The 19,139-nt window shown below is 42.0% G+C and overlaps 1 protein-coding gene across 10 annotated transcripts in view; it reads right to left on the bottom strand.

Moving 5' to 3' along the window:
- ncoa2 (nuclear receptor coactivator 2) overlaps window positions 1–19,139 on the bottom strand; it is a 346,138-nt gene that overhangs the window by 33,618 nt on the left and 293,381 nt on the right. For 7 of the 10 annotated variants that reach the window (XM_072253878.1, XM_072253913.1, XM_072253869.1 and 4 more), the window contains 2 exons: window positions 11,425–11,638; window positions 2,328–2,531 (listed from right to left, as the gene is read on the bottom strand). In XM_072253878.1, the coding sequence (XP_072109979.1) occupies window positions 2,328–2,531; window positions 11,425–11,638 (418 nt within the window). The remainder of the gene's footprint in view (window positions 1–2,327; window positions 2,532–11,424; window positions 11,639–19,139) is intronic. The other 3 variants (XM_072253921.1, XM_072253954.1, XM_072253932.1) reach the window with 2 other exon arrangements.

Below are 19,139 nucleotides of genomic sequence, written 5' to 3'. Positions count from 1 at the left end.
CTGGTGCAAGGTTCTGAGTTGGATGATCAGCCATGATCATACTGAATGGCGGTTCAGGCTCGAAGGGCCGAATGGCTTACTTCTGCACCTATTTTCTACATTTCTATGGAATGGTTAGGTCCATGAGGGTATCAAAGACAGTTCAACTGAGGCACAGGCAGTGACTGATGTTGGTAACCAAGCAGAACCAACACTCCTGGTGGTTAGCACAAATCTGAATGGAATTCAACACCAGATTACAAATAGTCTGGTTCAGCCACAGTGGTCTAGTATCCTGGTCAACAGAGAGGGATTGTGACATGGACCAAGGTCCAATCTTCTGAACAATTAAGAGTATAAAACACCTGTCTCAGTAATATTTGTCAGTTAAATTAAAGTAAGAGCAGGGGAAGATTTGTCAGGTGATAGTGAAGTAAAGTTACATCACATCAGGACAAATGTGAAGCCTGACATATACAGACGATTTGCAAATAAACAGTTAAGGGCAAAATATGCAGGGGCAGTACCATCCAAATGAATAGCATGGAGGACTAGGAGTTAGATCCCACGGTTGAGTACATTAAAGATTCCAGATAGGTAGAGAAGATGAGGCAAGATTATGCATTTCCCTCTGTAACTACAATTCTGGCAATATTAGGGACAGGAGTTCCAGTGGGTGAGATGGGGTTGTGTGACCGATAGGTTTGAGATCACTGCCCGGTATGGAAACACCAATGCCCGTCAACAGAAAATCCCGCAAAAAGTAGTCCATCATGGGTAAAGCTCTCCCTGCCTTTGAACACATCTACACGGAGCGCTGCCACAGGAAAGCAACATCCATCACCAGGGATCCCCACCACCTGGTCTCTTCACATCGCTGCATTCTGGAAGGCACCACCAGGTTCAGGGACAATTATTAGCCCTCAATCATCAGTTCCTGAACTAAAGAGGACACACATTCATGTGTCCCATCACTGAACTGTTCCCACAACCTATGGACTCAGTTTCAAGATGCTCGGCATCTCACATTCTCAATATTTATGGCTTATTTAATTATTATATGTATTTCTTTCACTTTCTTTTTGCATTTGCACACTGGTTGTCTGCACTATTGGTGAGGTCTTTCATTGATTCTATTATGGTTTTGAATTTATTATGGTTATGGATTTATTGGGTATGCTGGCAAGAAAATGAATCTCAGGGTAATATATGGTGACAAAATGTATTTTGGTAGTAAGTTTACTTTGAACTTGGGCAGTGACACATTTAAGGAGGTCAGGGAAGCACTGGAAGTTAACATGTGGCTTGGAAGGGAAGAAGGGCCATGGGTGGTTATTCTGTGCAGTGGTGTGAAGACAGCAAATTAAAGTACAGTGAGGAAGGGATTGGGCAGTGAGTGACAGCAGTACTGCTCAAGGAGGGGAAATGATTAACAATGATCATAAAGAGCAAATCACGACTTGATGAAGAAGGGCCAGCCGATGCTATAAGAATGGAAATGTTAAACAAGACGCTTTCATTCAGGACAGAAGTCATCAGTAGCTGGTGACGTTTTGTTTGAAGCCACTATGTTGATGATCAATGATAAGGCTAAATGAAGGATCTTGGTCTCATGAACAGAGATTTCAGAGAAGACAGATCACACTTTTGTGACAGCATTGAGAGGAGTGAGAGGGATAGAAAGGAATGAGGCAAGATTCGCTCCCACTGCTGACCCGGTGGATGAAAGAGGATGGAGCCATTAGATCTGCTGCTTCTGAGAAAAGACTGGCCTAGGGGGAGGGATTCCTGGATTATCGATGGGTGGAATCAGTTTGATATGGTGATTGGACAATAAGGTCATCAAGGAGAGGTGACAGGATGTGACAGGGATTAGGGAGGCAAATACTCAATTGGTAGAAATGAAGGGTGATGTGATGACAGGAGGGGGAGAGTGAGCGCGAGACAGCAGGCAAGAGAGTGAGGGAGAGAGAGTGTGAGAAAAAGAGAACAAGAGTGAGTGAGAGAGAGAGAGAGAGAGAGAGAGAGAGAGAGAGAGAGAGAGAGAGAGAGAGAGCAAACTAGGTGAGGGAAACATAACAGGAAAAAAGGAAGCAGTAATGTAGACACAGCTGAGATAATGTTTGTTGTGAAATGCTCTGCTGATAATCACTCTTTTGATTCAGATATAACAGGTTAGTTCTTTAAGTGGAGAAGCGGAAAAACAAAAAACAAATACAGCTTACAGAACTTCTAGGCTTTGAAGTAAGGTAAGGAATTCTTTATCTTACTTGATCATATTCATAACCAGAAATATAAAGATTAAAAAAAGCATCAAGCTGCAACAACTCTAACACTGATGAACGTACCTGCACTGGCTGCCAAGCCTCCTTGACTACCCAGCACTGTTTGATTACCCATCATTTGCTGTGACATCACAGCAAATGGACTGCTGTTTCGTATTGGTGGGAATGATCCTGCACTTGTCTGACCCTGCATGTGGATGTCCAGTCCTGCGTTTCGGCCTTGTTGTGGTCTGCCTGGCTGCACAGCTCGAGGATTATTGAAAGCAGCTGTTTGAGTTAGAAGAAAACAAAATGTGAATTAGTGACAAACTGTGCTGTTAGACATTTACTCTCCAAAAGCCTTAAGAGCCTTTTGTCTCGATCATACAATGAGTACAAGTTGTCCATTATTTGCTGACAAAATAAAGAGTACATGCAAATATTGTGGCAATTTCGGATAAAGACAGATTCACAGTGTACAGGAAGTCCTATGAACCACTATCTGAGGTGCAGGTTCTTTGGCATTCGCTCCCAGTTCACCACTGGAGTAAACTGATCAACATAAGGTTGCTGGGTTTTGCTGAACATTCAAAGTAAACCTGAAATATACCATTTCCTAAAGTGCCTCCTCCACCTCCTCTATAACATTCTATTAACCATAAACCAATACTGGAGAGTCAAGCACCTATAACCATATAACAATGACAGCACGGAAACAGGCTATCTCGGCCCTTCTAGTCCGTGCTGAACTCTTACCCTATCCTATTCCCACCGACCTGCACTCAGCCCATAACCCTCCATTCCTTTCCTGTCCATATATCTGTCCAATTTAACTTTAAATGACAACATCGAACCTGCCTCAACCACTTCTACTGGAAGCTCATTCCACACAGCTACCACTCTCTGAGTAAAGAAGTTTCCCCTCATGTTACCCCTAAACTTTTGCCCCCTAACTCTCAACTCATGTCCTCTTGTTTGAATCTTCCCCACTCTCAATGGAAAAAGTCTAACCATGTCAACTCTATCAATCCCCCTCATAATTTGAAACACCTCTATCAAGTCTCCCCTCAACCTTCTACACTCCAAGGAATAAAGACCTAACATGTTCAACCTTTCTCTGTAACCTAGGAGATGAAACCCAGGCAACATCTATGCTCTATCTGCTGCAAAATGAATTTCCCGGTAGCCGACCATTTTAATTCTTATCCCCATTCCCCCATTCCTGTTCTGACATGTCAGTCTATGGCCTCTTCTTCGGCCATGATGAAGCCACTCTCAGGGTGGAGCAGCAAAACTTTGTATTCCATCTGGGTAGCCTCCAATTTGATGGCATGAACAATGATTTCTCCTTCCAATAATTGTTGTCCTTTTTTTTCTTTTTGCCTCTTCTTTCATTCCCACTTGGCCTCTTACCTATTCTCCTCACCTGCCTATCACCTCCCATGGCGTCCCTCTGTCTTCCCTTTTTCTCATGGTCCACTCTTCCTTCCTATCAGATTCCTTCTTCTCCAGCCCTTTACCTCTCGCACTCACCTGACTTCACCTATCACCTTATATCCTGTCCTTATTCCCACCCCCCCCCCCTTTTTATTCTGGCATCTTCCCCTTTCTTTTCTGGTCCTAAAGAAGGGTTTCAATCTAAACTATCGACTGTTTAATTATTTTCATATATGCTGCCTGACCTGCTGAGTTCCTCCGGCATTTTGTGTGCGTTGATCAGTATTTTTCATTGACAAGAGTTAATTTGTGTCCAAGTGCAATTGTCTGTGCAAGAAATTTGGCATTTTTAGTTGGTACATCATTGTTCATCCCGCTCTGCCAGAAATGGCAACTTTTCCTACATGAAAACCGTGAGTTCATCTTGAAAACAGAGCCCTGCAAAAGGCCTTGGGACATTGATGTCATGTGTATGTGCAGTTCTTGAAGTGTCAGGCTGCTACGGAATTCCCGCTGACCACAGTCCCATTGACTTCGGCAATTAATTTCTTCATCTTCCACAGCTCTGATGCAAGTTTCTGCACTCTCAGGGATGCATTTCATTTACTTTACAGCTACACTAGAAAGAGTAAGGCCCCACATGCGCTGTGGTGGGGGGGGGGGGGGGGAGAGAGACAATTTTCAAAACATTTGCAGTTAAATTACAGTAAAAACTGAAAAAAAAAGTTTTAAATTTCCACTAATTTTGAGAGCTGCTGAGTGGGAGGTCAGAAGCCCCCTGATTAAGGGTGCTTGACGATCTTCCGAAATGTGGAATTGACAGGTTGGACATTCCAGCTCTTCATGGTAGACAGATACAGAGCTCCAGGTGCATCCATTCGTACTTTCAAACACAAAGATAACACAATTCAAGAACCTGAGGGAATCTTGCTACATACAAGGTCTGATTTGTTTTCTGAAAGAACCTGCCCAATGTAGTCATGATGCCAACTAAGGTTAGGCCATTACTACAGGTGAAGATGGTGGGCCTGGGATGTAGCTGCTGATTTATTCTTGCAGTGATGTGTCCGGGGTGTAATGACTGGTCTCCATAGCTACAACCCTTCTCTTTGCAGGCGTGACTCAAGCCAATGGAAGACCTTTTTCCTTTTCATCACTAACTAAAATTACCAAGGTTCTTTCATGGTACAAATTCTCAAATGCAGCTCAAGGTCACGTCTGCCAACAATGCAATTTAGACTGAACTGCCAACTACCGCAGAACAGCAACTTGACAACAAAGTTATACGGTTAATATGAGCTGTTCACAAGCAAGTTTTTAATATATTTAATATTAAACAATTAACAAATCACTGTGCAAAACAGGTTCTCAGTTCATAAGGTTAGGATGTTTACAACATTAACATTTTATACACTTATTATTAAACCAGGATTGAATGAGGTAAGCAATGGTAGTGAGGGTTAACCCAGGCCTTGTAGATGACAAGTTTGGCACTACTACATCTGCATTGATCTACTGTGTATAGTCATAATGCAAAGTGCAGACACAGTCAATGTTAAAGTTTGCTTGGCCTCCACACAGAGCATAGAAATCTACAGCACAGTACAGGTCCTTTGACCCACAATGTCGTGCCAACCATGTAAGCTACTCTAGAAACTGCCTAGAATTTCCCTACCACATAGCCCTCCATTTTTCTAAGCTCCATGTACCTATCTAAGGGTCTCTTTAAAGACCCTATTGTCTACCATCATCACTGGCAGTGCATTCCACACCCCCTTGTGTAGCCATTTCAGCCCTGGGAAAAAAGCCTCTGGCTATCCACACAATCAATGCCTCCTCTCATCATTTTATACACATCTATAAGGTCACCTCTCATCTTCCATCGATCCAAGCAGAAAAGGCCAAGTTCACCCAGCCTATTCTCATAAGGCATGACCCCCCAATCCAGGCAACATCCTTGTAAATTTGCTCTGCAATCTCTCTATAGTATCCACATCCTTCCTGTAGTGAGGTGACCAGAACTGAACACAGTACTCCAAGTGGGGCCTGACCAAGGTCTTCTATAGCTGTAACATTACCTTATGGCTCTTGAACTCAATCCCACGGTTGATGAAGGCCATCACACCATGTACTTTCTGAACAACACTGTCAACCCACGCAGCAGCTTTGAGTGTCCTATGGACACAGACCCCAAGATCTCTCTGATGCTCCACACTGCCAAGATTCTTGCCATTAATATTATACTCTGTCTTCAAATTTGACCTACCAAAACACCAGACTATCCATAAAACCCCTAATTTTGTGTCACCAGCAAACTTACTAACCCACCCTTCTACTTCCTCATCCAGGTTATTTATGAAAATCACGAAGAGGAGGGGTCCCAGAACAGATCCCTATGGAACACCACTGGTCACTGACCTCCATGCAGAATATGAGCCATCTACAACCACCCTAAGCATTCTATAGTCAAGCCAATTCTGGATCCAAAAAGCAAGGTCTCCTTGGATCCCATGCCTCCTTACTTTCTGAATGAGCCTGGCATAGGGAACCTCATCAAATGCCTTGCTGAAATCCACATACACTACATCCACTGCTCTACCTTCATCAATGTGTTTTGTTACATCCTCAAGGTATTCAATCAGGCTCGTATGGCATAACCTGCCCTTGAGAAACCTATGCTGACTATCCCTAATCAGATTACATCTCTCCAAATGCTCATAAATCTTGCCTCTCAGAATCTTCTCCAACAACTTGCCCACTACCGAAGTAAGCGTCACTGGTCTATAATTTCCTGGGTTATCTCTACTCCGTTTCTTGAACAAATGAACAACATTTGCAACTTACCAATCCTCTGGTATTTCTCCTACTGATGATGCAAAGTTCATTGCTAGAGGCTCAGCAATCTCCTCCCTCACTTACCACAGTAGCCTGGGGTATATCTCATCTGAACCCAGTGATTTATCTAACTTAATGCTTTTCAAAAGCTCCAGCACATCCTCTTTCTTAATGTATATATGCTCAAGCTTTTCAGTCCACTGCAAGTCATCTCCACAATTGCCAAGCTTCTTTCCCTGGTGAATACCGAAGCAAAGTATTCATTGAATACCTCTGCTACCTCCTCCAACTCCATGCACACATTTCTACCTGGTTGACCCTATTCTCACATGACTTGCTCTTCACATACTTAAACAATGCTTTGGGGGTTTTCCTTAATCCTGCACACCAAGGCCTTCTCATGGCCACTTCTAGCTCTCCTAATTTCATTCTTAAACTCCTTCTTGGCAACCTTGTAATTTTCTCAAGCTCTAACTGTACATAGCTTCTTGAACCTTTCATAAGCTTTTCTTTTCTTAACTAGATTTTCTACATCCTTTGTACACAATGCTTCTTTTACCCCACCATCCTTTCTCTGCCTCAATGAAACATACCAATGCAAAATGCCATGCAATTTCTGCTGTGCATTTTCCTGAGAACATCTGCTCTCAATTAATACTCACAAGTTTCTGACTAATAGCATCATATTTCCCCCTACCCTAATTAAATGTTTCCCCAAATTGTCTACTCCTATCCCTCTCCAGCACTATGGTGAAGGAGACAGAGTTGTGATCACTACCTCCAAAAAGCTCTCTCACTGAGAGATCTGACACCTGACCAGGTTTATTTACCAATACCAGATCAAGTGCAGCCTCCCCTCTAGTTGGCTTATCTACATATTGTGTCAGGAAACCTTCTTGAACACACCTAACAATCCCCTTGCTCTAAGGAGATGCCCGTCAATACTAGGATAGTTAAAATCACTCGTCACAACAACCCTATTATTATTGTACTGTTCCAGAATCTGCCTCCCTATCCGCTCCTTGATGTCTCTGTTACTACTGGGGGGGGGGGGGGGGGGAGATCTATAAAAACACCCATAGAGTTATTGCCCCCTTCCTGTTTCTGACTTCCACCCACACTGACTCAGTAGACCATCCCTCCATGTTTTCCTCCTTTTCTGCAACTGTGATACCATCCCTGATTAGCAATGCCAAGCCCCCACCTCTTTTGCCTCCCTCCCTGTCCTTTTTGAAACATCTAAAGCCATTCCTCAGCAACCATTCCTACCTGAGACATCCAAGTGTGTGTAATGGCCACAACGTCACAGTTCCATGTATTGATCCATGCTCTAAGCTCATTTGCCTTGTTTATGATACTCCCTTGCTGAGTCCCTCTAGGAATTTTCTAATTTTGCAAATGATCAGAGTCTGCTTTCACTCAGCGACTTTCTTATCTATGCTAGAAGTTATAGGTTCTGTTTCTAACATTATAGAATTGGGAGATCCTTCAGGACAATACCAAGACATGCATCTGGATTGATATCTCTTTAGCTTCTCTTACTGATAGGAAAAAATTGAACAGCAACAAAATTTTCTGCTGTTCATGTGATCAGTCAAGAAGCATAAATGCATTTCCAAGTTCACACCAAGGGGCATTGGTACCATAAAAAAAGAGAAGCAACTAGTTTAATGAGTTCACAACTCCAGCTTTCTGGCTGAGGCGTGAAGAACTAAGAATCACAGTCCCAGATAGAGATGAAGACAATTTAGGACCAAGACGAGGAGTGATCTAATGTTGGCTGTTGAACCCTTTAGAATTCTCTAACCTGGACTGTTGTCAAAGTTCATTCAGAACAGATCGATTACTGGGTCAAGAGTATGCATCTGGAGTCCGAACAGTGATGACTAGCCATGAATGGCTGGATAGTCCATTTCTGCTCCAAGTGCTCATACAAATTATCAGCAACAGTATTACATTAAATGAATAAATTCTAGTAATTTACCATTCAAGGGAAGGTTAGTGTACTTTTTTCTTACATATCCTTCAATTTTAATCTAGAAAGGGCTAAAAATGGATGAAACAGCAAAAGTGTGAATGAAGTATGTTTGCAACATGTATGCAAGAAAGGAAGCACAGAAGAAATAATACCATTTATTAATCTTACAAAATTATTTGAGATTTTCAAAAGTTATATTATCAGTTTAACATGATTTTCAAGTGATAGACATTTCACTGTAGTTTTCAATGTACTTGTGACAAATAAAGATAATCTTTAGTCTTTATCTTAAAAGATTAAATAAGGTGTGATAAATCAGCATTCCTACACCCATGAAGACAAATATACAACATAATTCAATTCTTCTAACGTTAGATTATAGAATGAATGAAAACATGATTAAACATTAAATCTGATGCCATTTGTGATAGCAGTCACCAAGCTACATAGATTAACAATGGCAAGGTCAATGTGGAGGTGAAATCGATGAATGACTTAAGCCAACCTTCAGCTCTGAGGAAAACGTAATCAGATGACTGATTGTGTTGCCTACATAACTTATGATGCAATCCATTAGGTAACATATTCGTCAGAGCTGACTAAAACACAAAGACCGGAAAGGAAAAAGAAAGTTATTTACAAAACTCAGAGTAGTTGCAGTTCCTGCTCTGAACAGCAGATGGCGAGCACACTGTTCTAACAAACACATAACAAGGACAAAAAAGAGAACTGTATGATCTCTCATCTTTCAACTACCTAAACCAAGCATACTGTAGCTTTCAGTATATCTCCAACAGATTACTAGATCAAACATTGGGGTAATTTATTGTAACTAGTGCTCCTGGTGTAGCCTCCTCTACATCAGCGAGACCCAATGCAGATTGTTGGATTGCTTTGTCAAGCACTTTTGTTCCATCTGCTCTAACTCCCAGGATTTCACAGTGGACAACCATTTTAAATTCCACTTTTCCCATTCCCACACCGTCTAGTCTGTCCATAGCCTCTTCTGGTGCTATGTTGAGGCCAGGCGCAGACAGGGGGAAACAACACCTCGTACTTAATCTCCAACTTGATGACATCAACATCGATCTCACTAACTTCCAGTATCCACTCTCCCAACCACCCCGCCCCTTTTTTTTCCCACAACTCTCTTGCCCCTTTACCCCTTCTCACTCCCTTCCCCAGTCCTCACTCACACCTTCCTCCCTTTGGTTCTCCACCTCTTTTCTTTTATTCTATGATCTACTGACCTCTCATCAGATTCCTATTCTTCCACCTATCATATACCAGCTTGAAACTTCATCCCCCTTCCCACCCTTGCCCCTCTCACCTGGATTCACCCATCAGCTCATGCTCTTCCTCCTTTTTAGTCTAGAATTATTTTGAAAGGACAGAAAAAGGGAAGAGGAAATGATTTTTGTGAGGGGGGGCTGAGCAGAGGATTATATATTTAAATTAAATTACTACAAGGATGATGCAGTAGGTCATGATTTAACTTCAGAGATTCTGTATTACTTGTATACTGGAAAGAAGGCTCCATTAGTGAAGTAGATAACAATGACCCCATGAAAACATAAGGAGGGGGAACAGGAGTTGGCCATTTGGCCCCAATGCCTTCTCTGCCATTTAATGAGATCATGGCTTCTCTTCTGTTTCAACACCATTTTCCTATCCCTTGATCTTCTAATGTTCAGAAACATACTAACATTTGGTTTCAGTGTAACTAAATGACTGAACTTCCACACCCTGCCAGGAGAGAGAATTCCAAGTTCTCAAGTGTCTCCTCATCTTACTCCTTCCCTTCACTCTGGAACTATGTGCTGCCACGAGCTGGCCGCTCCATTACCCCAGGGGCTCGGCTCAGCTCAGGGGTTTGATCTCCATTTCCCACAATCCCATTCTCAGAGATAGACACTGCAGTGAAGGCAGCAGTGATTCAATGTAATATAGCACATAGCTGTTCAATTCCCACAACTCCGTCTGCAGCATCGTGACAAAATTCATATACAGCTTAAACACCTTGTATTAATTAACTTGCAGTCACTGAAATCTTAGTACAAATGTATGGCAGGGAGTTGAACCCTGTTCGGAGGATTGCAGCACTGAGTTGCCTGGCCCACAAGCCAAAATAAAATCAGGTAAGCAAAAGGACTGCAAAGAATGGGTTGCAATGTACTCCTTACTGTGCATGCAAACACTTTTGTTAGTTTGGAAATTTGACAAACCAAACACAACCCTATTTGAATATTAAAAACTATGCACTATGGATGTTGGAAGTCTAAAATCAACAGAAAATGATAAAACACCACATCTGCTGAGCAGGAAACTTAAACTTTTTTATATCAACATTTTAAATTGACACAAAACATTAACACTGGTTCTATCTCCAAACCTGCCGCATGCCTTGCTGAGTACTTTCTGATTTTTCTTTTGCTTTAAATGGTTTTGGCATGGACTAGACAGGCTGGAAGGCCAGTCCCTGTGCCATACCCCTCTCTGATGCTAAGACTTTAAGTGTTGGAAGTTACTTTTGGAACGAAGTCAAGGTTGGCTAAAGCGAATGCCCGAGACTGTAGCAGCAGTGGATGAAGAGGTCAGGAATGCCAAGTACCCCATCTCACCAAGATCGGCACTTCACCTTCCCTTCTTTAATCGATAGGCAGGGAACACAGCGACAGAGCTGTATATCAATGAACAGAACCATGTAATCCCTACCCTCACCTTGGTTGTTGATCAAAGCTGGGTGCATTATTAAAAGTGAAGCTGGATCTGAGTACGTAAAGTAAACCAATGAAGATCACTCTGTTCCAGCAGTTCACTTGTGGCTTTCCATTTTACAGGACTACACTAACTATAGATTATGAAACTGCACATGTTCAAGTCCAAAACGGCATATATCAAAGCAATGTAAATCACATATGAAGCTCTTACCATTTTGTAACATCCCCGATAACGGACTCGGTGTTCCAAGTGGTGACGCGGAGACATTCCCATTGCCAATTTGGAGGAGGTCCTGGAAGATGGTCTGCTTGTCAACTGGTCCACTGGCAGAAACCGCTTTCATGTCTGGGAAAATCTGCTGTAGCTGACTGTTCTGCAGGTCATCAAGAATTTCTTCTAAGTTATCCAAGTCACTGCTGATCTGCTGTCAACAACAAAGCCAATTACCACCCATCAATTTTGTGTTCGAGCCCAATTGGTGGATACTAATTAAGCACCAAGGCCTATTTAATCATTTTAAAATGATCATGTACCACCCAGCCCCCAAATTCCTTTTTTCCCCCTCAGGGAGGAATGATTCTTTTTTTTGTTCGGGTAGGACACCACGGCCACAGAACCTCATTCCGTCTCTCAGTCTCCCACCATTAAATGTGAAGAATTAGTGACCAGAAGGAGGCACTACAGAGAAGCTTGATGCCCACCAGCAGTCAATGTTCATGCACTTTACTCTAACAGGGCAGGAAATAAAAACCCCTTTTAATTGCTTCCCCCCTCCATGCCCCACTGAAAGCTCAAGTGCAATGCTGAGGCCCTGTTTGGGCTAACAGGGAAAGGGAATGAAATCCATTGAAGGTGGTGCAGTTACCCACGAAATCACCAGAGAAGTTATAAAATTTTGAACACACCTTCCAGCCAAGATAGAACATAGAACACTAGACTGCAGTATAGGCACTTCAGCCTACTATATTGTGCCAGCCTTTTAATCCTCTCGAATGTCAGTTTCCAACACTGTGCAAGTCCTAGGCACATATATACATCTAGGGTGCCTAAGACTTCTGCATAATTTCATATATTATGTCTTTTCAGTTGACTTTTATCTCTTGAGCTAATATAAAGCTAAGTACTCGAATTTCAGCTTCCAAATCCCCTTCCTATTTTAACCAATATTCACTACTATCCAAAATTTTTAGGCACCCTAACTCTATACATATATGTGACTAAGACTTTTACACAGCACTGTAACTCTTCCCTCCCACATTGCCCTCCATTTTTCAATCATCCATTTAAGAATTTCTTAAATGTCCCTAACGTATTTGCCTTTACCACTATCCACGAACCCAACACTTACCTCTGACACTTCACCCCCCCCCAGCCCGTACCATCCTAAAACAAGGGTGTAAAGCTCTTGCATTTGTACCCTGAAATGGGATAATTCCTTGAAATGGGAACTTTCCTAGGAAAATACTTCATTAGGCCTTGAAGTATATTGGCAATGTAAAGTATACTTTGCCATGTACCATTAAAATTTTACTCATTTCAGGACCATCCACTTAACATTAATGTGAATTCAAATTTAGGAAATCAATTAAAAAGATATCCCTTAAGTGAATTACTTAGCAGTAATCCTCTGAAAGTTCAGCCATCATAAATGGTTTAAATACAATGTTTATCTAGATGGGATTAGTTCCATTCAATTCATTCGATTGAGATTATACAAACTAGGAGCAGGCGGAAACAGGAGAAAAACTGCAGACGCTGGACACAGGTTTCTTTTCGACTCAGAAGGCTGCTTCCCACTTTGAGTCTGTCTGGCATTTAAGAGATCTTGGCTGATCTTCTTGTAACTTTAACTCTGCACTCCTCATTACTCAGGGTAACATTTCACCCAAAACCTTATCAGGAATTTAACTGCCTCTGCCTGAGACATCTAAAAATTCTACTTCTACCACTCTTTGAGAAAGACCCTCAGAGAGAGAAAAAAAAGCCTCATCTGTCACAACAGCTTTAAAAAAAAATTGGTCCTTGGTTCAAGATTCCACCTCTGGAGTGATGAGAATCTTTCTAATTCCACCCTGAAGATCTGATACAAGGTCCTGAAGATCTTGTATCAGAATATTGTAGGATTTAATTACAATTATACTTTAGGTTTGTGATACTGGTTTCCTGTTTTAAACTGCTTAGGATCTAATGAGATATTGCACATTGAATTCAAAAACTGGATTTTAGATGTGCTAATGTTTAACTTTTTAATTATTTGTACGATTTATCCTCCTTTGTACATTGGTTGTCAGTGTTTGCTTATGTAACTGGAGAATGCACCCTAACAGGTGTATGTAACAAGTTTAATAAATTTGATTGTATTTCTTTATTTTCCTGTAAATGCCTGCAAAAAAATGAATCCAAAGGTAGTCCAATATGGTGACATAGATGTAAGTTGATAATAAATTTACTTTGAACTTTGAATCTTTACGTGGAGATCACATTACCAACAGGTCTAGGAAACTGCAGGAACATCTGGAAACATTGATTTAAGTTTAGGGAAGGAAATAAACAAGTCAACATTTCAGACTGAGAACTGGACAGGAAGGGGGCAGAGACCAGAATAAGGTGGGGAGAGAGGGATGAGTATAAGGTGGCAGGTTATAGGTGAGAAAGGTAAGGGGAAAGGTGGGTGGGTCAGTGAAGGATGGATGATATTAGAATCTGGGAGGTGGTAGATGGAAGCGGGTACAGGGCGAAGGAAGAAGGAATCGGATAGGAGAGAACAGTAGAGTAAAGTGAAGGTGTGAGTTGGAGAACCAGAGGGAAGCGATGGCCATCCAATGAGGGTGGGGAGGGAGAACAGAATGGGTGAGAGGGCCAGCAGAAAGGGGGAAAACAAAATGGAGGGTGAGAGAAAAATGGGAGTGGTTACCACAAGTTACAGAAATCAATGTTCATACCATCAGGTTGGAGAAAGAATAGGAGGTCTCCTCCAATCTGCATTTGGTATCATCAGCAGGGGCCATGGACAGGAAGGTCCGAATGAGAATGTGAAGTCGAATTGAAACGGATGGCCACCAGAACATCTCGCCTTTTGTGGTGCAGAGTGTGAAGGTGCTTGACGATGCATTGTTTTTCACTGATGCAGGAGGCGGCCCCAGATACGAAGAACGTTTGAGGCCTTGAATGGTGGTGAGGGAGGAGTTCTAAGGGCAGGTGTAACACTTGTCATTGCAGGATGTGCCAGAAGGGATATCAATGAGGAGGACGAATGGTCAAGGCAGTCACGTAGAGAAAATCCCTGTTAAAAATGAGGGGGAGGGAGAGACCAGGAAAGATGTGTCTGGTGGTTGGATGCCGTCGGAGACAGTGGAAGTTACGGAGGATGATCAGCTGGATACAGAGGCTCATGGGATGGTAAATGAATCTTGTGCCTCCAGAATTTTGTGTGTGTTGCTTGAGATTTTTGTGTTACCGATTAATTCTGATAGTTTTCAAACTCAGCATTTGAAGTACATTGTCACAAACACATTACAGCTTCTCAAACTGATGCTGGATTTTTCTGATTTGTATCTGAATACATGAAGAAATATTGGTTAAATGTGGATCAGCTCAAATGGTTTCATTTTTCTGTATACTACTGGTGCACTTCATAAGTTCAAAGCAAATTTATTATCAAAGTAGATACATGTCACCATATACAACCCTGAGATTCATGTACTTGCAGGCATTCACAGTAAATTCAAAGAAAAACCATAAAATCGATGTAAAACCGCACACAAACTGGACAAACAACCAATCCGAAACAGACACACTGTGCACATACAGAATAAAAAAACCTCAAAATGATCGTAATAAATATCGAGAACATGAGATAAAGAGTCCTTGAAAGTGAGTCCATAGGTTGTGGGAAGAGTTCAGTGATGGGGCAAGTGAAGCTGTCCCCACTGACGCAAGAGGCTTATAGTTGAGGAATAGTAACTGTTCCTGAAACTGGTGGTGTGCTTCCTGAGGCTTCTGTACCTCCTTCGTGATGGCAGCAGTGAGAAAAGAGCACGGCCTGGGTGGTGGGGGTCCTTGACACTGGATGCAGTTTTCCTGCGACACTGATCCTTGTGGATGTGCCCAATGGTGGGGAGGGCTTTACCTGTAATTCACTGGGCCGTATCCATTACTAGTTGTCAGCTTCCTGATTCCTGAATACTCCCATATGCTTTAAAAATGTGAAAAACTTTAAGGACTAAACGATAATAAGAGCAAAGACCCTAAAGCATCACTAAATTTTAATGATTATGAACTGTAATTAGTCTTCCATCAAATATAGTTCAGAAGCTTCAAACAAAAAGGGGGAAATTCAGTAGTATTTATATATTACTTACATCTTCTCTTGTCCTTAAGACACAAGAGCAGAATTAGGACACCTTGCCCATCAAGTCTGCTCTGCCATTCCATCATGGTTGATTTATTACCCCTCTCAATCCCATTTTCTTGCCTTTCCCCTGTAACCTTTGATGCACTGATTAACCAAGAACCTATCAACCTCTGCTTTAAATATACCCAGTGACTTGGCCTCCACAGCCATCAGTGGCAATGAATTCCACAGATTCACCACCCTCTGGTTAAAGAAATTTCTTTTTATCTCTGTCTTAAATAGACGTCCCTCTATTCTGAAGCTGTGCCAGCAGGTCCTAGACTCACCAACTATAGGAAACATAAAAATCCAAATCCACTATCTAGGCCTTTCAATATCTGATAGGTTTCAATGAGAGCCCCTCATTGCAGACCCACAGTCATCAATCGCTCCTGACACACAAACCCTTTCTTTCTTAGAATCGTTCCCATGAACCTCCTTTGGACCCTTTCCAATGCCAGCACGTTTTCTTAGATAAGTGGCCCAAAACTGCTCACAATACTCCAAGAGCGGTCTGAACAATGCCCATAAAACCTCACCATTACATCATGAGGACATATTTAAGTGCCTTAAAATGAATGTTAACGTTCCATTTGCCTCCTTACCACTAACATGACCCGCAAGTCAACCTTTAGGGAATCCTGCCCAAGGGCTTTCCAAGTCCCTCTGCACCTCTGATTTTTAAAATGTTCTCCCCATTTAGAAAATATTCTATGCCTTTACTCCTTCTACTGAAGTACATCACCATTAACTTCTTCACACTATATTCCTTATGCCACTTCTTTGCCCATTCTCTCAATCTGTCCAAGTCCTTCTGCCGACGCCCTGCTTCCTCTTGCCTCTCCACCTATCTTTGTATCGTCCGAAAACTTGGCCACAAAGCCATCAATTCCATCATCCAAATCACTGACATATAATGTGAAAGGAAGAGGTCCTAATACCAACTTCTGTGGAACACCACTAGTTACCAGGAGTCAATCAGATTAAGACCATAAACAAAGGAGCAGAAGTTGGCCGTTCGGCCCATCGAGTCTGCTCTGCCATTTTATCATGAGCTGATCCATTCTCCCATTTAGTCCCACTCCCCCGCCTTCTCACCATAACCTTTGATGCCCTGGCTACTCAGATTCCTATCAATCTCTGCCTTAAATACACTCAATGACTTGGCCTCCACTGCCGCCCGTGGCAACAAATTCCATAGATTCACCACCCTCTGGCTGAAAAAAATTTCTTCGCATTTCTGTTCTGAATGGGCGCCCTTCAATCCTTAAGTCATGCCCTCTCGTACTAGACTCCCCCATCATGGGAAACAACTTTGCCACATCCACTCTGTCCATGCCTTTCAACATTCGAAATGTTTCTATGAGGTCTCCCCTCATTCTTCTAAACTCCAAGGAATACAGTCCAAGAGTGGACAAACATTCCTCATATGTTAACCCTCTCATTCCCAGAATCATTCTAGTGAATCCTCTCTGTACCCTCTCCAACGTCAGCACATCCTTTCTTAAATAAGGAGACCAAAACTGCCCACAGTACTCCAAGTGAGGTCTCACCAGCGCCTTATAGAGCCTCAACGTCACATTCCTGCTCCTAAACTCTATTCCTCTGGAAATGAATGCCAACATTGCATTCGCCTTCTTCACTACCGACTCAACCTGGAGGTTAACTTTAAGGGTATCCTGTACGAGGACTCCCAAGTCCCGTTGCATCTCTGAACTTTGAATTCTTTCCCCATTTAAATAATAGTCTGCCCATTTATTTTTTCAGCCAAAGTGCATAACCATACACTTTCCAACATTGTACTTCATTTGCCACTTCTCTGCCCATTCTTCCAATCTATCCAAGTCTCTCTGCAGACTCTCCGTTTCCTCAGCACTACCGGTCCCTCCACCTATCTTCATATCGTCAGCAAACTTAGCCACAAACTAACAAATTAAGGCCTTTTATTCCCACTCTTTGCCTCCTGCCAGTCAGCTAATCTTCTGTAAATGCTACTATCTTTCCTAGAATACCATGGGTGCCCATCTTGTTAAGCAGTCTCATGTATGGCACCTTGGCAAAGGCCTTAAAATCCCAGTAAACAACATCCACTGAGGAAATAACAGGCAGGACAGATTAAGGAAACCATTTAGGCCTATTTTGTCATGTGCCCCCGAAACTTCATCCTTAATAATGGACTCCAACATCTTCCCAACCACTGAAGTCAGGCCAAGTGGCCTATAATTCCCTTTGTTCTGCCTCCCTGTCTCCTTAAGGAGTGGAGCACCATTGCAATTTTCCAGTCCTCCAGAACTTTGCCAGAATCTAGTGATTCTTGAAAGATCATTACGAACGTCTCCACAATCTCTTTGGCTACCTCTTTCAGAGTCCTGGGGTGCAGTCTATCTGGTGCAGGCGACTGGTCTACCTTCAGACCTTTCAGCTTTCCAAGCACTTTTCCTTATTAGTATCATCTACATCCACATCTGCCCCTTCACACCCTCAAATTTCTGACATACTGCTAGTATCTTCCACAGCGAACACTGACACAAAATACTTATTAAGTTCATCTGCCATTTCATTGTCCCCATTACTACCTCTCCACCATCATTTCAAGGTCCAATTCAAGGCATATTTAACTACAAAAATATTGTTTTGTAATCATTTAAGGCATTAATCAAGGTTCCCATTTTTGGAGGCCCTTAGTATTTTGTTCAATGTATGGTGTTTGCATGTTGGGGAGAGACCTTCTGAGAAATGACAAACTAGGAAAAGTGTAGGCGTCAGTCCCAAGAGTGCAGTGGAGTAAAGGTGACAATATGGCATCTGCTTCCAGATTAATGAGTTAACCTATTTTTACATTATTAATTATTCCCAAGTTGGCCATTTCTGCCATGAACATCAATACAATTCACATAATGGTGAAGAATAGACGTATTGGTGCAGGTGATTGAGAAAGAGCATGAAAGAAACCTTCCGATGACAGAACTAAATTGAATCATTCTCTCTTGCAAAATAACCACTTTTAATGAAGCATTTAGTAACCGCATTATACCGCTTATTAGATACAAATCTCACAGCAAATTGCAGTGCTGCATCTTACTCAAATCAAAATGATCTACAAGACCCTTAGATTTACTTCATCACAGCAAAGACCAGATCATACACATGAACTTTGTTGATAACGCCTTCACATAAAAGAAGCCACACAGATCAGATTTGCCATGATTATGTCAATAGCTGATCTCAGGCACTGTGAGATAGAATTTCTGTGACTTGTAATTTGCATGTTGCCAGGGTAGAGCTGGAAGACCCACTCGAGGAAAAGAAACTCTATTACCTAGAAACATTTGAGTGGGTAAAAGCTAGCAGTTACAGAAAAATAACTGCCAAGTCATCAGTGTTCAGTTGCAAATACTATAAAAACTAAGATGTATTTTGTAAAAAAAAATGTTGTAGGACAACTCCTGTGCAAAAGTGGCAAGGAATATGATGAAATAACAGAACGGCGTTGTTGGCTTTGTATGCTGCTTCCTTTGCATAATTTGACACT

Source organism: Mobula birostris, chromosome 1, assembly GCF_030028105.1.
Source record: "Mobula birostris isolate sMobBir1 chromosome 1, sMobBir1.hap1, whole genome shotgun sequence".
Classification (NCBI taxonomy): domain Eukaryota; kingdom Metazoa; phylum Chordata; class Chondrichthyes; order Myliobatiformes; family Myliobatidae; genus Mobula; species Mobula birostris.
This window is presented reverse-complemented; position numbering and strand designations above follow the sequence as displayed.